The sequence below is a fragment of the Oncorhynchus clarkii genome, chromosome 24, assembly GCF_045791955.1.
Source record: "Oncorhynchus clarkii lewisi isolate Uvic-CL-2024 chromosome 24, UVic_Ocla_1.0, whole genome shotgun sequence".
Classification (NCBI taxonomy): domain Eukaryota; kingdom Metazoa; phylum Chordata; class Actinopteri; order Salmoniformes; family Salmonidae; genus Oncorhynchus; species Oncorhynchus clarkii.
In genome coordinates, this window is record NC_092170.1 from 20,681,332 (window position 1) to 20,704,804 (window position 23,473).

At 44.7% G+C, this 23,473-nt stretch overlaps 2 protein-coding genes across 7 annotated transcripts; both read left to right on the forward strand.

Annotated features, from left to right (window-relative positions):
• The first annotated feature begins 521 nt into the window (after nucleotides 1–521).
• On the forward strand, nucleotides 522–18,071 carry LOC139382363 (protein Smaug homolog 2-like). 6 transcript variants are annotated; one of them, XR_011628632.1, is made up of 14 exons: nucleotides 522–1,160; nucleotides 7,064–7,530; nucleotides 7,708–8,187; nucleotides 8,455–8,685; nucleotides 9,059–9,189; nucleotides 9,493–9,579; nucleotides 9,876–10,155; nucleotides 10,317–10,402; nucleotides 12,097–12,212; nucleotides 12,863–13,064; nucleotides 13,494–13,620; nucleotides 14,515–14,598; nucleotides 14,796–15,989; nucleotides 16,307–18,071. XR_011628632.1 is itself a non-coding variant. In XM_071126357.1 (13 exons), the coding sequence occupies exons 2-13, from the start codon at nucleotides 7,335–7,337 to the stop codon at nucleotides 14,822–14,824; spliced, it is 2,049 nt and encodes a 682-aa protein (XP_070982458.1). In that variant the 5' UTR covers nucleotides 534–1,160; nucleotides 7,064–7,334; the 3' UTR covers nucleotides 14,825–18,071. The 6 variants fall into 6 exon arrangements, 4 of the variants coding, with proteins under 4 accessions (XP_070982458.1, XP_070982460.1, XP_070982459.1 ...); XR_011628633.1 differs by having other exon boundaries at nucleotides 534–1,160; nucleotides 9,059–9,168; XM_071126357.1 differs by having other exon boundaries at nucleotides 534–1,160; nucleotides 14,796–18,071.
• A 378-nt stretch (nucleotides 18,072–18,449) lies between these two features.
• Nucleotides 18,450–22,878, forward strand: LOC139383041 (suppressor of cytokine signaling 5-like). The gene is made up of 2 exons (XM_071127337.1): nucleotides 18,450–18,524; nucleotides 20,567–22,878. Exon 2 carries the CDS (start codon nucleotides 20,739–20,741, stop codon nucleotides 22,371–22,373), a length of 1,635 nt encoding a protein of 544 aa, XP_070983438.1. The 5' UTR covers nucleotides 18,450–18,524; nucleotides 20,567–20,738; the 3' UTR covers nucleotides 22,374–22,878.
• The last annotated feature ends 595 nt before the right edge of the window (nucleotides 22,879–23,473 follow it).

A 23,473-nucleotide genomic window follows, 5' to 3' on the forward strand; every position in this document is an offset into this window, starting at 1 on the left:
TTTGAATTAACAGTGCTTGGTTTGACAGCGGCTATCCATCATATCAGAGAGGAAAAGGCGAATGAGAGGGATAACTGCGCCCAAAATCTGTCTTCTCCCGCAGGTGGCGTTTTTTCGCTCACCAAACTAAGATATTGTGTATGGAGGTCATGAAAAAATGCATGGTTTATTTGATCGACTATAAATTTCGTAATCATTAGGATGTTAAGAGTGTACTGATATAAGTAGGATACGTGACATCACGGTAATTTTGGAGAAAAAAAACAGTTATATTGGAGTTGTGCCTCTTATTCACACGCGTATCTGCCCTCTCATTGGCTAGAATGGTCCCACCTGATCTTGCCGACTGCCTTCCTTTTTATAAGAAACGTATTTCCATTGTTTTAGCGGCCACTTTAGTATCTGCTCAATATAATGGATAATCTGTGATCAATCCATCAATTTCAACCCAGGAGTGGTGTGTGCGTTTCATCCGCTAGGTGGGGCACTTTTCTCTTTGTTTACCCCGCCCAAAAGCCATTACGTTAGTTTCCGACGTTGCTTCAAGTCTGAATCGAAGTAGGCTAGCTAGATATCGCCAAGCGTACTTTCCATATTTCTCTATGTTCAAATACACATTCTGCACATAGATAGTCTTGTAAATGTGTTTTTTTTTTATAATCCGAAAATAATTTTCAAAGCAATCAACGACAACTGTTGGATCGAAATCTTCGCCTCATCCAGCGTTTATAGATGAAGCAAATAACGTTAGCTACTTGCTAGCGATTTAGCGGCTACGTTAGCTATCTAATCGGTTAGGGAGCTAACAAGTGACAATTCACAAAGGTAAACAAACCAACCGCTAGAAGTTGAAGGGTGGGATGTGGATATCATTTATGTAACCTGCCGTGTTTTGTTTTTTTGCAAAATGGACCATGGAGGACCTTTGCAACGCGACGACTGTAATATCGTTTAACGAGATGAGAAATGCAGCGACATTCCAATAGCAACGTCGCTACTGAAAAACAACACCAATCCTGAAACCCTCGTCCATTTACATGGTGAAAGCCATCCGTAGAGGCCTGGTGTTTTTAAGCTAGCTAACTGCCCCAGACCATCAAATCAACCCGTGTGCAGTAGATTGCAACAGCCGTGCCCTGGAAACGTCACCTTTGTCACAGGTTTGTTTTTATGTTTTCTGACCAACTATCTTGGCTAACTACGTTAGCTAACTACATGTATGGCCTGGTCAAACGTACGTTAGCTAACTTACCACAGGTAAGGCTGCGAGTTGACGTTATCTAGCTGTGATAGCTAACGTTAAATGTAAAAATGTTTTATTCCCTCTTTTGTTTGATCGTGAGTTGACATAGCTACCAACGTTAGCTAGCTAGATAACTATCTATACCAACAAACTAGCTAGATGATTAGCTCTGTAGGTACTTGGTAGTGGACTGGCGGTAACGTTAGCCTAGTTAGAATAACCACCCCTCTTACTTGTTAGCTAGGTAACGTTACTACTAATACAGCCCCTCCTAGCCAGAGCTTGGCTACTAACGTAACGTTCTGCTTTTGTGATCAAATCAAGTTGGACAAATATCTCTAGTTAGCTAGCTGGGCTGGTTTGAGTATTTCGTATTATTCTGTACGTAAATCAGAGACAACCCATTCAGTGTATGTCACGTTTCGTATGGTATGTATTAATTTGTGGATGTCCAACACCCATTTCGTATGATATGTTACGAATTCTGGCTAGGTGGCTAACGATACCTAGCTTACTAACATTAGCTCGGCTATGGGTTAGAGTTAGGAATTCAGTTTAGGAGTTAGGTTAAAGGGTTAATTAAGGTTAGGGGATGAGTATGCTAAGTAGTTAAAAAGTAGTAATTAGTTGAAAAGTTGCGAAATATTTAAAGTTGTCGTTGATGAGATTTTAAGTCTCAACCTTTGGGTTGCTAGACGTTCTCGTTGTACGGCCAGCCCACCCACCGCTTGACTTTTGTTTTTTCCTTGACCATCTGTCTTATTTCACCATACCAAGCGTAACATATTATAACTAATTTGAACGCTTCGTATTTACATTGACTATGTTACGTCTAGTCTGAGACCAGTCTGGTTTTATTTATATAAACCTAGCTACATAACAACTAGCTAGGCATTGCAAGTTACAGTATATACCCACCATTCAGGTGGTCATTGCAATACTGGGAGGGTTGGATGACAGCTGTCATTACTTTACCCTGTAACAAGCTGTATTGCAAGTCATCACATATAATGTATTGTGCTAAGAATATACATGACAGATTGCATGGAGATTATGTAGTCTTTTTTGTTGTTGTTGCTTCAAGTCAAATAGACTCATGGATTGACCGGGCAGCTAGGCCTAGATGTTGGCTTTATCAAACTTACACAGATGTTGGCTGAATGGTCAGGATACATGTGCATGCATACTGCATGGATGTTCTTTACCGTAACCTGTGTTGATGATGCTGGTAATAATGTGCTCTACTTTCACTTCACCATGAAGCTGATTATCTTGCATTATGATTAGCTGGCCTAAATAAAGAATATGCATTAGTGCGTTGTACAGAGACCATCTTTACACTGTCTATACAATGTAGAAGGGCAATTCCACGGTCGAGTGATACTAGCTAGGTTTCTATCCAATTTGGGACAGTTTCATATGAATATTCAAAAATTAGCATTAAAACAATATTCACATTTTAACACCAGAGATGTTTCCATCAAATTGACTTGTTGGAGATAAAAGGCTGTACATGAGGTAGTGCACATAAAAATACCCTTTGCAGTTAAATGTCCATGTATGGAATAAAAATTTACAATGAGTTTCTATTGTATTTTTAACTCTAATGATTTGTTTTCTCACCAAAAATGTTTGCGTTGTGTGCACTCCCTGGTATTGGCACGTGCCCTCTAGATAATAGAGCTATCTGCATGCTATTGGCGAGAGCACTTGTATAGCCTACATCAGGGATGGGCGACTGGCGCGCATGGTCCCCTGTTTGTAGGCCCTTGACCAAAAAAAACATTTTTTTGTTACTCAGTCTAGGTCTCAACTTACTGTTGACAATTAATAAAAGAATACTTCACAAGGTGACATTTTGAAATTTGGTTGTGCATCAGCAGCCACTCATTTAGCCCATGTCAGCAAAATGTTTTTAGATCGGTAAATTAGCCTAGGGGACGGCCATCTAAACTTGTAGTAAGCATGGTTGAAATACCAAATAGGGTGGGGCCCATTGATCATTAGTTATCATATTAAAAACTGCTAACATTTGCCTCCACCCTATGGCAAAATGACTAGAATTGCATGAACTTAGTTATGGAATTGCGTATAATTGCAGCAAACTTGCTTTAAACGGCAACATTATTTCTATGCCCCATGGCAAAATGTGCAGAATTGCAGGACATTAACTTTAAAATGTATTTAAAAAAAAAACTTTGCTGTCACGAGGTGGGCCAGTAAAATGTGTTAGGATGTGTGTACGCAGACCCACGAGCCACTAGGGAAAGGCAAAGGGGGGTACCTAGTCAGTTGTCCAACTGAAATGTGTCTTCTGCATTTAACCCAACCCTTTTGAATCAGAGAGGTGCGGGGGGGCAGAACGACAGAATTTTACCTTGACAACCTTCCGGTTACTGGCCCAACTCTAACCATTAGGCTACCTGCTGCCCCTCTGCGGCCCATTATGAGTTCTGAGTTTTTGGGGGGCGGGAGGAGGGCGCCATCAAAGTTGCCCATCCCTGGCCTACATGATGAGATTAATATTATGGACAAAAAAGTGAGATTTTTTTGTCAAACGTGGACTTTAATGCAGGGAAACTTAAATTAATTTAATCAAATTTTTACCAGCATGTCAAATGTGCAACCAGAGGTAAAAAACTCTATACTACCTTTACTTCACACACAGAGATGCATGCAAAGCTCTCCCCCGCCCTCCCATTTGGCAAATATGACCACAATTCTATCCTCCTGATAACTGCTTACAAGCAAAAACTAAAGCAGGAAGTACCAGTGACTCGCTCAATACGGAAGTTGTTAGATGACGCAGATGCTACGCTACAGGACTGTTTTACTAGCACAGACTGGAATATGTTTCGGGAATCATCCAATGGCATTAAGGAGTATACCACCTTAGTCATCGGTTTCATCAATAAGTGCATCGACGACGTCGTCCCCACAGTGACCGTACGTACATATCCCAACCAGAAGCCATGGATTACAGGCAACATCCACATTGAGCCAAAGGCTAGAGCTGCCGCTTTCAAGGAGCGGGACACTAATCCAGACGCTTATAAGAAATCCCGCTATGCCCTCAGACGAACCATCAATACAAGATTGAATCCTACTACACCGGCTCTGACGCTCGTTGGATGTGGCAGGGCTTGAAAACTTTTACGGACTACAAAGGGAAACCCAGATGCGAGCTGCCCAGTGACGTGATCCTACCAGACGAGCTAAATGCCTTTTTTTTTAATTTGTTTTATTTTTACCCCTTTTTCTCCCCAATTTCGTGGTATCCAATTGTTGTAGTAGCTACTATCTTGTCTCATTGCTACAACTCCCGTACGGGCTCGGGAGAGACGAAGGCTGAATGTCATGCGTCCTCCGATACACAACCCAACCAGCCGTACTGCTTCTTAACACAGCACGCGTCCAACCCGGGAAGCCAGCCGCACCAATGTGTCGGAGGCTACACCGTGCACCTGGCAACCTTGGCTAGCGCGCACTGCGCCCGGCCCGCCACAGGAGTCGCTGGTGCGCGATGAGACAAGGAGATCCCTACCGACCAATCCCTCCCTAACCTGGACGACGCTAGGCCAATTGTGCGTCGCCCCACGGACCTCCCGGTCGCGGCCGGTTACGACAGAGCCTGGGCGCGAACCCAGGGACTCTGATGGCACAGCTGGCGCTGCAGTACAGCGCCCTTAACCACTGCGCCACCCGGGAGGCCCTGCTAAATGCCTTTTATGCTCGCTTCGAGGCAAGCAACACTGAAGCATGCATGAGAGCACCAGCTGTTCTGGATGACTGTTTGATAACACTCTCTGTAGCTGAACTTTAAACAGGTCAACATTCACAAAGCCGCGTGGCCAGACAGATTACCAGGACGTGTACTCAAAGCATGCGCGGACCAACAGGCAAGTGTCTTCACTGACATTTTCAACCTCTCCCTGACCGAGTCTGTAATACCTACATATTTTAAGCAGGCCACCATAGTCCCTGTGCCCAAGGAAGCGAAGGTAACCTGCCTAAATGATTACCGCCCCTTAGCACTCACGTCGGTAGCCATGCTTTGAAAGGCTGGTCATGGCTCACATCAACAGCATCCTCCCGTATACCTTAGACCCACTCCTATTTGCATACCTCCCTAACAGATCCAGATGACACAATCTCAATCGCACTCCACACTGCCCTTTCCCACCTGGACAAATGGAACACCTGTGTGAGCGTGCTGGTCACTGACTACAGCTCAGCGTTCAACACCATAGTGCCCTCAAAGCTCATCACTAAGCTAAGGTCCCTGGGACTAAACACCTTCCTCTGCAACTGGATCCTGGACTTCCAAATGGGCTGCCCTCCAGGTGGTAAGGGTAGGCAACAACATGTCTGCCACGCTGATCCTCAACACTGGGGCCCCTCATGGGTGTGTACGTAGTCCCCTCCAGTACTCCCTGTTCACCCAGGACTGCATTGGCAAACACTACTCCAACACCATTTGCTGATGGCACAACAGTTTTAGGCCTGATCACCACCAACGATGAGACAGCCTATAGGGAGGAGGTCAGAGAACTGGCAGTGTGGTGCCAGGACAACAACCTCTCCCTCAATGTGAGTAAGACAGAGGAGCTGATCGTAGACTACAGAAAAAGGCGGGTGGAACAGTTCCCCATTAACATCGACGGGGCTGTAATTGAGCGGGTTGAGTGTGTTCAAGTTCCTTGGCGTCCACATCACCAATTAACTATCATGGTCCATACACACCCAGACAGTCGTGAAGATGGCACAACAAAACTTTTTCCCCCTCAGGAGACTGAAAAGATTTGGCATGGGTCCCCAGATCCTCAAAGTTCTACAGTTGCACCATTGAGAGCGTCCTGACTGTTTGCATCACTGCCTGGTATGGCAACTGCTCGGCATCTGACCGTAAGGTGCTACAGAGGGTAGTGCGTACGGCCCAAGTACATCACTGGGGCCAAGCTTCCTGTCATCCAGGACCTATATAATAGGCGGTGTCAGAGTAAAGCCCATTAAATTGTCGGGAGACTCCAGTCACCCAAGTCATAGACTGTTTTCTCTGCTACCGCACACACGACAAACGGTACCGGAGCGCCAAGTCTAGGACCAAAAGGCTCCTTAACAGCTTCTACCCCCAAGACATAAGACTGCTGAACAATTAGTCAAATGGCCACCGGGCTATTTACATTGACCCCCCCCCCCCCGCCCATTTGTTTTTTCTACACTGCTGCTACTCGCTGTTTATTATCTATGCATCGTCACTTCACCCCTACCAACAGGTACAAATTACCTTAACTAACCTGTACCCCCGCTCACTGATTCGGTACCGGTACTCAATGTATATAGCCTCTTTATTCTTATGTTATTGTTACTTTTTATTATTTTTGTATTAAATTTTTTACTTTAGTTTTTGGTAAATATTTTCTTACTCTTGAACTGCATTGTTGGTTAAGGGCTTGTAAGTAAGCATTTCACGTTAATGTCTACATTTGTTGTATTCGCCGCATGTGACAGTTTGATTTCAACTGCACATTTTAGTGGCCTTTTATTGTCCCCAGCACAAGGTGCACCTGTGTAATGACCAGCTTTTTGATACTCCTCACCTATGAGCTGGATGGATTATCTTGGTGATGGAGAAATGCTCACTAAGGGGGATGTTAAAAAAAATTTGCACAAAATTTGAGAGCAATAAGCTTTTTGTGTGTATGGAATATTTCTGGTATCTTTTATTTCAGCTCATGACATAGGACCAACACTGTTCATGTTGTGTTTATATATTTTTTTCAGTGTACCTTAATGTACTTTTCCCTGTTGATTTGTTAGGATTTGGATGATGCTGACACTGTTGCACCTGAGAGAGAACCCTCCTTCTGTCTGACACAACCAGCTGGATTTAACACGCCCCCCCTCAGTACCCCCATCTCCTGCACCTGAACCATGTGAGGGCCCCTCGCTCTACTTTGAGGGGATCCCAGGACTGTTGTGTAAAAGCAGCCGCTGAGCGGGGCCAGAGTGAACCTGTGTGTGAGCAAGCAGTCTTCCCCCTAACCCCCCACCCACATATTCCCACCCTCCTTCCCGTTGGGATAGCGCCATGATGTTCCGAGACCAGGTGGGCATCCTGACGGACTGGTTTAAGGGCTGGAACGAGTGTGAGCAGACGGTGGCGCTTCTTTCCTTGCTGAAGAGAGCGTCTCGTACCCAGGCCCGCTTCCTGCACATCTGCCTGGAGCACTGGCTGGCAGACTGCACTGAGATCCACATCCTGGAGGCTGAGGCCAACAATGCAGGTAGTTAATGACTGCAGATTTCTGAAGGATACATTTGAAACCCTATTGGATTAGCCATGTGTCATTACCGGTACACCTTATCTTAAAGAGTAAAAACCTTGTAACAGATAGACCTACAACCTGTGAAAATGTATTTTTACATGTAATTAACTGCCCCTCTGTCCCTCCCCTCTCTAGACATTGTGAGCCAGTGGCACCAGGAGCCCATGGAGAAGGCGGTGTCCCTGCTGTTGTCCCACCTACCCCTGCTGCAGCCCCGCAACAGCGAGGCCAAGTGTGAGTACATGAAGCTGCTGCAGAAGGTGCTGAGCTATACCATCGAGAGCAGCCTGTTTGTGGAGGAGAGCAGACAGCTGCTGTCCTACGCCCTCATCCACCCGGCCACCACCCTGGACGACCGCACCTCGCTGGCCATGTGGCTCAACCACTTGGAGGAGCACCTCTCCAGCGGCTACCCAGGGCCCTCCTCCCGGCCCCCCTCCGGCCCCTACCACCCCCGTCAGGGTTCAGATGATTGGCCGGGCTCCGCGGAGGGCCTGGACCCTGGCCACGGCTGGCTGGACAAGCCCCCCTCCTCCAGCTCCTCCCCTGCAGGGCAGAATGGACACATGTCTTTCCAGGGCGGGATGTCCTCGCCCATCAACAGCAACAATGCAGGTCAGTGGCTCACATCTCCTACCAAGCCAGAGTGAGGGAGAGAAATGGTCGAGGATATGTTGAGGTGAATAGGAATATACTAAACATACAATATAACTTTTTGTCGTTATCTCAGTTATGTAATCATGCTCAACTATTTAGTTTGTGATCTTTGTCATGATTGTCACCTCTTTGTAAATATTCTCTCTGTATAGGCCTAGCCTTCATTAAAGGGATGGTTTATTGCGATTATCTATAACATCCTGCCCCTCCTGTGTGCCCTGCCAGGCATGGGTCAGATGGGCCAGCCCAGTCCTCTGAAGAGGTCCTTGTCCCTGATCCCCTCCAGTCCCCAGGTCTGTGGCGCAGATTGGCTGAGCCAGGATGACCTGGGGGGGCGACAGGCCTTTGACCACGCCCCCCTGTCCCCCCAGAGTAGTGTGGCATCCTCAGGCAGCGAGCAGACTGAGGACCAGGGCTCCAGAAACACCTTCCAGGAGGATGGCAGTGGCATGAAAGGTCAGGAGGTCAACCATAACATGCCAAGGGTTCAAAGCGGTTACATTGTTGGTATTTTCTCTGGGAAAAGTCATGACATGCCAACGGCTACTTGGCGATGGTGGAATTGCCTTTTCGGTGGGATGCTATAGAGTTTAAGTTTGTTTGTTTGTGCTCCAGATGTCCATGAAAATATGTAGGACAGCGTTCTCCAACAAATAGATCTGAGGTGTTTATTTTGACATGCACTGCACAGATGCGTCAAGCATTCCACAGTAGTGTCTATTATTTGGTAGTTCTTTCCTTCTCATTGTTCTTGGACTAGAGTTACAAGGACTCAACAGGAGAAGAATAACAACTTCTGAGCATGTTGTTATTCTACTTTCTGTTTCAGATGTGCCCATGTGGCTGAAGAGCCTTCGTCTTCATAAGTACGCAGCACTTTTCTCCCAGATGACTTATGAGGAGATGATGATTCTGACAGAGCACCACCTGGAGTCACAGGTTTGTCATCGTTTGTCACAGGTTGGTCAGCTTCTCTTGTTAGTCCTCTCTTTTCCCTGCCTTCCTCATCAGGGCTGAATAGATATGGCCTGTGTATTGTCCTCCAGCATAGTCATACCTCAGCACTCAATGAGCCATGAAATGAGGCATCAGCTGCACTCTACAGTTATACACAGCCTCCCCGCGCAGATAAACGATGCCGTCTTGGCTCTGCTCCATAGTTTTAATGAAACCGATGGTGATCAGGAGTGTTATTTAGTAACTGGATATCTGGATGTCTGTGTTGCTGTGAGCAGTGATTTCTCCTTTTAACTCTTCGTCCAGAATGTGACCAAAGGTGCGCGGCACAAGATAGCCCTGAGTGTCCAGAAGCTACGGGAGAGGCCAAGCGTTCTCAAGTCTTTAGAGAAGGTAAACCACATGCTCTCACCGCTATTATTTTTAAAGCATTTCAGATGCATTTTTATCTGGTAATGTTGTTCTCAACAACTTAACTGTTAGTTCCCATTTGGATCCCTGTGCCCTAGACGGAAAAAAAATAATGAAATGTAAATGACCATATCCACTATAATAATCACAAATAGTGTAGATATGCTACCACTCACATTTTCTTCAAATGAGAAGTTGAGCAGCGAGTTCCATGACAATTTCCTGTCACACCTCAAGACAGCTTTGCTAATAAGATAATGCAATGATTGATCCAACAGGATATATTGGAGGGGGGCAACCTGCGTAACGCCCTACAGGAGCTACAGCAGATTATCATCACCCCCATCAAGGTCTACAGCTACAGCCCTCCCAGTGTTTCCCACAGAGATATGGAGGGGACTGGATCCCCCTCAGACCACTCCAACCCTGGGGAGGACAAGGACCTGGCCCAGGAGGGCTTCCAGCCCCACAACCCCCCTCCCTGCGACGGGGAGTCCTCAGCCACACCCATCTCAGACCGCGACATTGCTGGCCAGTTCACACGTGTCATGGGTAAAGGTAAAAAAGGACAAGGCTTTTACATGGCTGAGTGCATTTGGACAATTGTTGAGCTTGTTTGTTGTTGATGTGTGATGTGCTGGTGTGTTTTGTTTGGAATGAGTGTTGGAGGGGGTGGGTGTTATGTAACATTGTGTGAACTTCCTGTCCATGTGTTGCAGTGTGCACTCAGCTACTGGTGTCCAGGCCGGACGAGGAGAATATCAGCTGTTACCTGCAGCTCATTGAGAAATGTCTGACACATGAGGTGAGACTGCACAGAATCACATCTAGAAAATAAACATTTCAACCTTTTCACATACAGCTAGCTGGTGGTTTAGGCTGCAAATGATGTGTAACAACACCTACTGCTCCTCTCAATGGTATGTTACAAATGATGTGTAACAACACCTACTGCTCCTCTCAATGGTATGTTACAAATGATGTGTAACAACACCTACTGCTCCTCTCAATGGTATGTTACAAATGATGTTGTAACAACACCTACTGCTCCTCTCAATGGTATGTTACAAATGATGTGTAACAACAAATACTGCTCCTCTCAATGGTATGTTACATATGATGTGTAACAACATCTACTGCTCCTCTTAATGGTATGTTACATATGATGTGTAACAACACCTACTGCTCCTCTCAATGGTATGTTACATATGATGTGTAACAACACCTACTGCTCCTCTCAATGGTATGTTACATATGATGTGTAACAACACCTACTGCTCCTTTCAATGGTATGTTACATATGATGTGTAACAACACCTACTGCTCCTTTCAATGGTATGTTACATATGATGTGTAACAACACCTACTGCTCCTCTCAATGGTATTTTACATATGATGTGTAACAACACCTACTGCTCATCTCAATGGTATGTTACATATGATGTGTAACAACACCTACTGCTCCTCTCAATGGTATGTTACATGTGATGTGTAACAACACCTACTGCTCCTCTCAATGGTATGTTACAAATGATGTGTAACACCTACTGCTCCTCTCAATGGTATGTTACAAATGATGTGTAACAACACCTACTGCTCCTCTCAATGGTATGTTACATATGATGTGTAACAACACCTACTGCTCCTCTCAATGGTATGTTACATATGATGTGTAACAACACCTACTGCTCCTCTCAATGGTATGTTACAAATGATGTGTAACAACACCTACTGCTCCTCTCAATGGTATGTTACAAATGATGTGTAACAACACCTACTGCTCCTCTCAATGGTATGTTACATATGATGTGTAACAACACCTACTGCTCCTCTCAATGGTATGTTACATATGATGTGTAACAACACCTACTGCTCCTCTCAATGGTATGTTACATATGATGTGTAACAACACCTACTGCTCCTTTCAATGGTATGTTACATATGATGTGTAACAACACCTACTGCTCCTTTCAATGATATGTTACATATGATGTGTAACAACACCTACTGCTCCTCTCAATGGTATGTTACATATGATGTGTAACAACACCTACTGCTCCTTTCAATGGTATGTTACATATGATGTGTAACAACACCTACTGCTCCTTTCAATGATATGTTACATATGATGTGTAACAACACCTACTGCTCCTCTCAATGGTATGTTACAAATTATGTGTAACAACACCTACTGCTCCTCTCAATGGTATGTTACAAAGAACTTTCACTGCACTAAGAAAGAAATGATAAGGTTTATTTTTTTGCTGCTATGTTTGAACCATTACCAGGAGTTCAAACACCTGTCTCTTGCTCGCTGTCTTTCTCACTCGCCAATTAAAATATGTATCTCAACTGGGGTGAAGTATTTGATGTCTCTAGCTAGCTGTTTGAAATCATCAGGAGCAGGGTTTCACTCTCTCTCCTCTCTCTCTCTGTTACCTCTCAATTTCTCTCTCTTACATCTCTTACCTCATCTCTTTCATTCTCTCTCTATTTCAGGCTTTCACAGAGACTCAGAGGAAGAGACTGGTCTCCTGGAAGCAGCAGGTTCTCAAACTGCTCCGCCTGTTCCCAAGAAAAGCCATGCTGGACATGCCTGTGTACCGACAGAAAGGGTAAGATAACTGGACTTCTCTTCTCCTTTTAATCTATCACTCTTCTGCCATGGCAGCTGAGAGTCTCTCTCTATCCATATGGATGTCCCCCAGGGCTCTGTCTGATAACTATTCTCTCTGCCTCCTCTAGCTGAATGTCCTACAGGGCTCTGTCTGATAACTGTTCTCTCTGTCTCCTCTAGCTGGATGTCCTACAGGGCTCTGTCTGATAACTATTCTCTCTGCCTCCTCTAGCTGAATGTCCTACAGGGCTCTGTCTGATAACTATTCTCTCTGCCTCCTCTAGCTGAATGTCCTACAGGGCTCTGTTTGATAACTGTTCTCTCTGTCTCCTCTAGCTGGATGTCCTACAGGGCTCTGTTTGATAACTTTTCTTTCTGTCTCCTCTAGCTGGATGTCCTACAGGGCTCTGTCTGATAACTGTTCTCTCTGCCTCCTCTAGCTGAATGTCCTACAGGGCTCTGTCTGATAACTGTTCTCTCTGCCTCCTCTAGCTGAATGTCCTAAAGGGCTCTGTCTGATAACTGTTCTCTCTGCCTCCTCTAGCTGGATGTCCTACAGGGCTCTGTCTGATAACTATTCTCTCTGCCTCCTCTAGCTGAATGTCCTACAGGGCTCTGTCTGATAACTATTCTCTCTGTCTCCTCTAGCTGGGCATATGGTTCCAACTCCCTCCCCACAGCAGGCTCTGTGAGTGCTGGGGGTCTGGCACGTAGGGGGCAGAGGTCATTCCAGTTGCCCCCTCGTGGCCTCACTGCCGGGCGCATGGGTCTCCTGAGTCCAGGTGGCATCGGGGTTGCCTCCCCTCGCCACACCCTCACCAGCCCTACACTGCCAGGCCAGGGCAGACAGGTTAGTCATAGGATGGGATGTCATATAGTCTGGGGGCATTGAATACAGCCACTGAAGTTTACATATAGAAAAGTCAGAATCATTCACAAGATAATACATTTTCTAAGAAGTCTTTGTCATTGAGGGTTGCAGCTAGTTAGCCAACATTAGATTTGACATTAGATTATATTGGTCTACATGTTATTATACCCACATAGTGATGAACTATCCTTAGACAACATTTGTTTTGACAGATTAACAAGTGCAACCACAAGTGTTGACAGGTTAATCAATGCAATACCCAGGGCAACACGTGGGTTAGGCACTGCATTTTGATATGCATTGGTTCATTATCATAGCTGGAAGAGTCTCTCTGTAATAATCGTGCTGGGAAGACTCACACAGTGTACAACATGTTTGATGAGAGTTGATGTTCTGTTGTCTCTGTAGAACCTGTGGTTTGCCAACCCTGGGGGCAGCAACAGCATGCCGAGCCAGAGTCGCAGCTCTGTGCAACGGACCCACTCACTCCCTGTCCACACCTCCCCGCAAACCATGCTCCTGTTCCAGCAGCAAGGTAGGATCCTAGCACCCCCTTCCCCCAAATATTACCCCAATCACTTCTAAATCAGATGTTTTTATATAGCCCTTCTTACATCATCTGATATCTCAAAGTGCTGTACAGAAACCCAGCCTAAAACCCCAAACAGCAAGCAATGCAGGTGTAGAAGCACGGTGGCTAGGAAAAACTCCCTAGGAAGAAACCTAGAGAGGAACCAGGCTATGAGGGGTGGCCAGTCCTCTTCTGGCTGTGCTGGGTAGAGATTATAACAGAACATGGCCAAGATATTCAAATGTTCATAAATGACCAGCATGGTCAAAAAATTATAATCACAGTAGTTGTCGAGGGTGCAACAGGTCAGCACCTCAGGAGTAAATGTCTGGTATCTCTACCGCTCCTGCTGTCTCCAGAGAGTTGAAAACAGCAGGTCTAGGACAGGTAGCACGTCCGGTGAACAGGTCAGGGTTCCATAGCCGCAGGCAGAACAGTTGAAACTGGAGCAGCAGCACGGCCAGGTGGACTGGGGACAGCAAGGAGTCATCATGCCAGGTAGTCCTGAGGCATGGTCCTAGGGCTCAGGTCCTCCGAGAGAGAAAGAAAGAGAATTAGAGTTCTAAACATCATCTTACACATACCTTGCTCCAATGTCTATTTCCACTGTCTTTTTACACATACCATCCATTCACATTTCCTTTAATATCCCAGCGACATCTCCTTCCAAACCCAATCATACACGGTCTTTATACATCTCACCCACAGCCTTTAAACCCAATTTTACACTGCCTTACGCATTCCACCCACATCTCCATACACATCGCATTCACACGGCTCCATATTTAATGCATCTGTCAGTTTGTAAAGTGTGATTAATGGTCCAGATAACTGAGTGACCTGTCTCTCCTCTCCCAGAATGCCAAGTTCCAGGTGCAGACCTGGAGATCAACCCCACCCTGGAGTCACTGTGCCTCAGTATGACAGAGCATGCCTTAGGGGGTGAGTGAAAACACATGCCTTACACTCCCACATGCAACTTCTTGGAAGTATGACACTGATATTTTAAACCACATTTAGGTTTCCTGGAATTTTCTGCTGTTATTGAAAGGTGTCACTTGGAGTAGGCAGAGTGTAATAACGTTACGATTTGAAATCAAAATACATGTTTATTTTTTTCCCAATCCTCCTTCCTGTAGATGGAATGGACCGAACATCAACAATATGAAATTAAAAGCAGTGAAAGGAAGAAACCAAACTGACACTTCACTTCAACGGAGGCCTGTTCAGTTCCTCTTGCCCAGCACAAAAATATATGCTTAAAAAAGAAAGCGAAATGGTCACTACAAAACGACAACTAACAGTGTATATGTTCTCTGATATTTTTCTACTTTATTATACTTAACTGAGTTTATTATAAATGGAATACAGATGACTATTATATTACAGGAGGGAGAAGAGGTTACTTGTGCAACCTGCTCCATGTCTTCTGCAGGACTGTGACATTAAAAGGAGCAGATTGATGCTCTGACTGTTGAGCTTTGAGAGGAACATGGAGGATTGGTGCTGTCTTAAGGGGGTTCTAACTTAAATGTTTCTCCCCTTTTCCTCCCAGAAAAAAAATCCACGCAGAGCCACGCCTCACACCCCCAGATACTTTAACTGTATGGTCAGACACTTGGCCTCCCAATTGGGCACTAGAACAGAAATTACTCACACGCATGACCAGCCTGTAGCATGGCTCTGATCCTTGAACACAACTACAGCTGTCTAAACAACTACCCTGCTACAGCCAGAGCTAGTTAGGCCCTGACAGTGGACACACCAACACCCTGGCTCATTCCCTTCACGTACCCAACATGGGTATTACTGGCTCTGACACCTCCTCACCTCTACTAGGCCAAAGAGAAGGGCTCTGTGTGAATACCTATGTTAGACTGATGTTTGGAGTGGCCAATGCGACTTTAGACATGGTAATTGTTAAAACAATGGCGGTTTGAACGTAGCATGCCAGCTGCAACTTGTCCGCATTGACATTTTTGCCCTACTACAAAAATGATGATGAATCTCCTTTGCAAGTTAAGGGCAGAGGGAAAATCCCACATGGTTGAATAAGAACTGGTGAGGTTTCTTCTGTGGGGACTGTGAGAACTTGCATTGGTAAAGAAAATGAAAAAAAAATCTGAGGGGAGCTGTTGGTGCATGTGTGTTCAAATAGTTACCTCCCTATGTTATACTGGGTGAGGAAGCTTAATGAATTCACCTTCTACCCTGAGGCCCCATTATGACTGGTTATGAAAAATGCAAAGGAAGCACTGTCTCTGCCACTCAGAATGAACCAGTATCCACCTCCTCACCCTGCCCTCTCTTCAACATAGCCTATGTGGAGATCTGCGGAATCATACTTTTTAAGTAACCAGAATAGATTCCCACCCTGCTCTTACTTACAGCTGCACTGGGGTTGGACAGCCTTCCTGTTTAGATTAAGCCACAGCGGAGCCGGCGTGAGATATGGCTCGGAAAATTTACCTCAATCCAGGGGTGAGAAATGTAAACTGCCGTTTTCGTCGTCCTGCTAGTTAGCAGTAGCCACATCAACTATTTCTCATCCCTGGATTGGGGTACGATTTCATATCTCACGCCGGCTCCGCGGTGGCTTAATCTAAACAGGAAGGCTGTCCAACCCCAGTGCACCTGTAAGAAAGCGTAGGGTGGGAATCTATTCTGTCTTATATTTTAAGGTGCTTGAAATATGTCCTGTTTGGGTCTATTTATGTGTTCCAGTTGTAAAACCCTAACACTTATTTTGTGGTGTCAGTGTTGAATCAGAAACTCTTATACAACCTGTCTTTGATTGTGGCAGAGCGGAGGTGCATGTATGTATATGGTCTTAACGTTTGGATCACCTTTGGTTGCATCAAGAGGCAGGGATAACCATTAGCATTTTATTTCTGCAGAGCCATAGCTGGTCTATTTGTTTAGTAAACATGGTTATTTACCAGCATGACTTTTATTACTTTTTTTTTTACTACTCCCTTCATTTTAAGAACTTATCTGTTTTTTTTCTAGAATTGCATGTTTTCTCCCACACTAATTGAACGATTGTTGTAGATATTGAGAGAGGGCAGTGTGGCACAGTCAAGGTAGTGCTTAATGTCTACAAATCCTCCAGAGAGCAGATATGATGGGACTGGAGTTCAATGTCGATTCCTCCTAATAGCACTGTTTACCTCCCTCTGGGAGTGCCCATTTCATGTTCTGTGATGTGTAATGATGGGTCTGAAAATAAGACTGTTGGCACTTCAGTGCTCGTAAATATGCTGTCTCCTCAGTATGTAAGGCCTAAAGCACGTAGCTAAGCCTTCTACCACATGAGGGCTGGGTAGAGAATGACAGATGCCTTCTACCCCCTCAGTTCAGCTGCTTATCTACTCGCTGTAATCATGATTATCACTAGACTAGATAGTGTCTAGTGAGTGAGACCTGAATGAGGGTATGTTGTGTACCCTTGGCAAGTGAAGACTGATATTGCCTGGCCTTGTGGGTTTGACCTGTCAGATGCCACAGGCTGATTAACAGTTGATGTCACCTGAAATGCACAGCAACAGCTTCCTCTCTCTCTGATTTGGCTATTGAGCCTGTGTAGTGTCCTAGTCATGGTTATCCTCTGAGCTGGCTCTTGGATAGATATGACTTTATGAATACATTAGATTCATTCCCACAAAGAGAGTAGAATGGTTAAAAAAAAAAATCGCGAATTTCAGGTTTAGATAGGCAACCAATGATCTCAATCTAAGCTATTAAATTGATACTAGCATGACATGTAATATGGCTCAGGTTGTCATTTCCTTTCCCTGTCTCAATACATACAATGGCACCTGAAGTAATTCCTCCACGTAAGGGGTAGCCAGTCTTGTTGTAGAAAAGTCTTAGTTCTTTAGGCGAGGCTAAATTGACTTTGCACATGCCAGTGGTTTAGGATGCAGAGGGGGATGAAATAGCCAATCTGAGTCATAATAGTATATGTGCAAGTCTAGCCCAACACTAACAACGGGCCAAGGAATATGTTTACCCCCGTGTTTACATTTCAGTGAAGCGTGAAATTGGTTAGAAAATGCACTTCATGAGTCTGGCTTTATTTTCACATGCCAAGCAGAATTATGAGGTACATAGCCAGCCTGTCATACATGAGACCCCTTCTCCCAAGTGGCCTGTCAGTTGTGGTCAATGTCCCTGCCTGGCATAATAAATAAGCAGTATGTTGTAGGCTTTTGTTTTGCATCTCTGTCTTGTACAATTTATATTTAATTCTAATGACTCCCCAAACATTTTTCTAATGTTTTATGAATGAACAGTTTGCACCCCATGCTTACACACGCTACTTTTTTACTGTCACACATTGTTTGAATGATCTGAACTACAGTATTGATCAGATGGACAGTCCAAATAAAAGTTACATTTTTTTTGCTACGTGACTCATGTTTGTGGTATCAGTGTTTCCTTTTATTCACAATTTTGAATATATTATTTAAGACACTTTGCAACAGTTAGTTACAGCCGTATCATAGGTAATTTATTTATCATACCAATGAGTATGTGTTACAAGTGTGTATGACGTTTGGAATGTGATGGTGCCGTCAGTACATTCCATTGCAGTACACTACATGCAAAGCTAGTCAACATCAGGAGACCCACTCATTCAACATGTACATGCTACAACATATCAACTGCCTGTGCATTCATCCATTTTCAATACGTTTGATTTAAAATGTCCTGTTTTATGGATTACATTAACCTCTTGTTACTATGTGGGCTTTTATTTTGAAAAGGATTTGTGCTTCCGGGTTGTGAACGTTTCAGTTTCCTGGTTTTAACATTACTAACTAGCTATCTTTTGGAGAGCAGCAAGGAATACTGTTTTTTATAAGGTAAGTAAATTGATCTAATCAAAATTATAACACATTTGCATTACATTATAACAATACGGGCAAATAAGGAGAGACTTCACAAACATTCTTGTCGAATATTTGAGAGTGACAACCTTTTTTTCCTCTGGATTTTGCCTTCTCCGTTAGCTCAACAAGCAAACTTGTTTCCGTTATCATGAACTATTTGTTAGTTGTACCACATTTTAGTTGGTCTTTGTGACATCCTCAAAACGTTTTTGTTATGAAACAAATGTTCGATATTGTTTTCTTCTGAGGTTATAGTAAGCTAACGCGTCTTGCTAAGGGAAAGAGTGATGCCTGAAATGTTTCAGATAGATGCTAGGCTAATGCTACAAAGTCGTTTAGCTAGCTGGCTAGCCAGGGGCACCGCTTCAATCGCATCCAGCTATAAAAGAACGCGTATATCTTCCTTGATATCTGCTATAGGGGTTCTCAAACTTTCTGGAGCCCGGGACCCCTATTGTGATAGGTACTTTTTCCACCACTGTGAATTACCTAATTGTCATACTTGAGTAAAAGTAAAGATTACCTTAATAGAAAATTACTCAAATGAAAGTCACCTAGTAAAATACTACTTGAGTATAAGTCTAAAAGTATTTGGTTTTAAATATACTTAAGTATCAAAAGTGTAATTTCTCAAATATAATAAAGTATCAGAAGGAAAAGTATAAATAATTGTAATTTTTTAAATATTAAGCAAACCAGACATCACCGTTTTATTTTGTATTTTATATACCGGCTAGCCAGGGGGGAACACCAACAGTCAGACATTTACAAATTACGAATGTGTATTTAGTGAGTCTGCCAGATCAGAGGTAGTAGGGATGACGAGGGACTTCATCTTTAAGTGCATGAATTGGACCATTTCGCTGTCCTGCTAAGCATTCAAAATGTAGGTTTTTTTTGGGCGAAAATGTAAAAAGTATATAATTTTTTTAGGAATGTAGTGAAGTTTAAAGTTGTCAAGAATACAAATAGTAAAGTACAGATACCCCCAAAAACTACTTAAGTTGTAGTTTAAAAGTATTTTTACTTAAGTACTTTATACCACTGCAAAATCATCAGGAACCCTCTCATAATCAGAACACAATTTGAGTGAGAAAGTATAGGATACAAGGACTTTTATTATGACTTTGGCAGTGCATGGCCGGACGAACCAAGTCTCGGCCCCTAGGAAGGAAATGTTTTTGCGAAATTTTTGATTATTAAATTTTTCCCAGTTTCAAGCTCATTTTCTGCAATTCTACAACAACAAAAAATCATGAGGCAGAGAGCCTTTTTGTTGTGCCAGCTTTTAAACCTCATCCTGCAATTCTACACAGTCTCATGGCAGTTACAAAGCTTGAATTACAGTGCATCTATGTTGAGAAACATTTTAAGGGTAATACAAGAAGTGTTGAGTTGAACAATGTATAAATGGTGGACTTTTGTGGATAATCCCTGCGAGCCTCCCATGCCCATGTTGCCCAGAGTTAAGAAAATGAATTATAGATTAAAGGAGCTATATGTATATCAACAGTACTAGTAATGATAGTGTTAAACCATATTTTTTTATTGGCCACACAAAATAGCATTCTTATGACGGACTATCTCTTATTAAATTGACTGGAGCCAGAAAACCTCTTGTCAAATTGACTGGGGCTGAGTTTGACACTTACCTTTTGCTGGCCCCAGTCAGTTTGACAAGATACCATCTGTCTTTTGTTCACCAGTAAAATGGCTGCACCATTAGAATCCATTTTTTATTTTGAGATCTGGCTGTGGATCCCCTGCTGGACCCCACTTTGAGAACCCCTGATCTACAAGATGGGTTATTGACAATGACTGTAGTTTATTGACTGTACCAACTGTCTTTGCTGTCAGGGTGCAGCAAAAAAAATATTATAAAAAGGTTTACATTGTTTATTCATTTTTATTAATAAACAATATTGCTTATAGGCCATAGTCTTTTTTAATGTGTATATAATTGTTTGCTCCTAATTGCTGCAGCTAAGAGAAACTCTTTTTTGTTTATCTTGTAGCCCCAAGTGACTGACAGTGATGCATGGGACATGTTATTGACAGCCGTTGGAAAGATTCTGAATGGGAGGGCTTGCTTCTGAGAACTGACTGCAGCCACAAATCACCAGTCACATTTTCCCTGCAGCTGACCCGACTGCAACTACCATTATTCCAGCCCGTAATTAACCTGACATGTCTCAACCAAAGGAGTCAGGCGATCGTGGGAAAGACAGGGAGCGGGGCGCCCGTCCCAAGGTGAGACAGAGCCGGTCTGAGGAGAGAAGAGATGCCGGTGGAAGAGGAAAGAAAAAAGGCCATACGTCCCGTGAGCAGCAAGCTGCGGAGCGGCCTGTCAGCGATGGGTTTGAGTATGGGGATCTGCTGACTGGTCTAGAGCCCAGGGACCGCTGCTCCTCCTCTCCCCTGAAAGAGGGCAGGAGATGGCAGGGCCAGGAGGGGGTCACTTCACTCAGCCAGGACAGGGGGACAGCCAGGCTGGCACAGGGGACACTTGAGCCACCAGCCAGTGAGGCTGAGGGCAGGGGGGCAGGTGGCAGTCGCACACTCCGCCAAAAGATTCAGGATGCCATGGGGCAGTGTTTCCCCATAAAGACCAACACTCCATCCTCGTCCAGTTCCACTCAGCAGATCTTCATGCCACAAGCTGCAGCTGCTGCCTCCTCGCGCCGCAAGATCCACCTTAGTGAACTCATGTTGGACGACTGTCCCTTCGCTGCAGGCACCGAGCTGGCTCAGAAGTGGTACCTCATCAAGCAGCACACAGCCCCCATCTCCACACCTCCTATAGTGGACACCTTGGTGGTCAGCACTAGTGCCTCTGCCTCAAACATGGCCGCCGTGGTGGAGGATGTGGATGACCGGTTACGAGAGCGCAGACGCATCAGCATTGAACAAGGCGTAGAGCCACCTCCCAACGCAGAGATCCACACGTTTGAGGTGACGGCCCAGATCAACCCGCTGTACAAGCTGGGGCCCAAACTGGCCCATGGTATGAATGAGCTTGCAGGGGACGACAGGGCTACCATTCACCAGCAACAGCAGCTGCTTCTCCAGAGGCAGCAGCAGCACCAGCTCCTGCTGCAGAGCTGTCTGGACACTCTGGATGAGGCAGTGGCTGTGGCTGCCTCCTCTTCTGCCTCAGCGTCTGCCTTGGTCCCTGTCTGTGAGGCTGCTTCTGTCCCTGACCCCGTGGATGACCCTCAGGTCACAGCCAGCGTCCAGCCAACCAGAGCTGCCGTCCCCCAGGCTGAGGGTCCCCCTACTCAGGACGGCTATCGCATCCACACCCAGATCGACTACATCCACTGTCTGGTGCCTGACCTGTTGCAGATCACTAACCTACCCTGCTACTGGGGTGTGATGGACCGCTATGAGGCCGAGACTCTGCTGGAGGGCAAACCAGAGGGCACCTTCCTCCTCCGCGACTCAGCCCAGGAAGACTACCTCTTCTCTGTCAGCTTCCGCCGCTATGGCCGCTCGCTGCACGCCCGCATCGAGCAGTGGAACCACAACTTCAGCTTCGACGTGCACGACCCAAGTGTGTTCCACGCGCCCACCGTCACAGGGCTGCTGGAGCACTACAAGGACCCCAACTCCTGCATGTTCTTTGAGCCTCTGCTGTCCAACCCCATCCACCGCACCCTGCCCTTCAGCCTGCAGCACGTGTGCAGGGCGGTGATCAGCAGCCGCACCACCTATGACGGCATCAACGTGCTGCCCATCCCCAACACCCTGAAGAAACACCTGAAGGAGTACCATTACAAGCAGAGGGTGAGGGTACGGAAGATGGACACCTGGTGGGAATAACAAAGACCTTCTGGTGGAAGTGAACCACAACTAGGCTACTAACTAAACACTCAATGGAGGCGGGCCTCGCTCAGTGGACAACCAGTTGACTCACTCCATTTTAAAAAAAATAACATATACTTACCTACTGCATTCACTGTATACCTAGATACCTGTTTTATTTATTATTTGTCGTATATGACGTCTTACACTTGTCTCAAACTCTGGATATAATGTTAATTCAATTACGATGCACATACACATTTTTCTTTACTCACAAACTTCAGAAGTATGGTAATGATGCACCATGTGTGAGGGGATGTATCAATTATTTGGGTTGATGTGAACAGAATCCAGGCTGGTTTGGTGGATGAGTTATGGAGCACATACAGGTTTAATAATGGGTCAGTTAATTACCATTGCCAAATGTAGGCTACTGGAAACTAACAGATGTGACTGTAATGAATGGAAAACTGCTGAGGACCTGACTGGTGGTATAAACCATTTGCAAATACATTTTTTAAAATATTTTGTGTCATTCCTTTTGTAGGCAAAAGAAAGGTACTTAAATTAATTTGACTCGCCCTATTAACCTTGAATAATCCAATACTTTTCTATATAGCCTATAGTTTTCAGACAAACTAAAACTATGGGGTGTAAGGCAGGTAAATGTCTTGAGTTTCTATCCATGTGAGATGATGTTACTACCTTGAACATACCTTGAATATTGAAGCCAACATTGAAGCCATACCTTGAACATTGAAGCCATTGCTGAATGCTTAACACAAAATTAATCAAATTGAATAAGAGTTTCAACCATTTCTCAGTGTTAGAGAAAACAGTGATAATAGAACAGTGTTGTGTTAGTGCTGAGAACAACATGAAGCAGCACCTGCTGAGAACAGCTCCCTCTCCTCTGTGAAGTTTCGAAGTAGATCTGTCTAGCTTTGGTCTATTGATCTTCTTAGCCTACCACTGAGCCTGTGTTGGAATCAGAGGAATGATGATGGACGCACATATAAGCTACCTTTACGTTTTGATCATTGAGTCATTGTGCCTTGTGCTTGGAGGCTGTTGTTGTAGCCTGGTCCAATATAGACATTCCAGCATGATGGTGATTT

Coding starts and splice junctions, on each gene's coding strand:
- LOC139382363 (XM_071126357.1), top strand. CDS start 7,335: ATGATGTTCCGAGACCAGGTGGGCATCCTGACGGACTGGTTTAAGGGC. Junction 7,531..7,707: donor GGCTGAGGCCAACAATGCAG/GTAGTTAATGAC, acceptor TCCCCTCTCTAG/ACATTGTGAGCCAGTGGCAC. Junction 8,686..9,058: donor GGATGGCAGTGGCATGAAAG/GTCAGGAGGTCA, acceptor TTTCTGTTTCAG/ATGTGCCCATGTGGCTGAAG.
- LOC139383041 (XM_071127337.1), top strand. CDS start 20,739: ATGTCTCAACCAAAGGAGTCAGGCGATCGTGGGAAAGACAGGGAGCGG.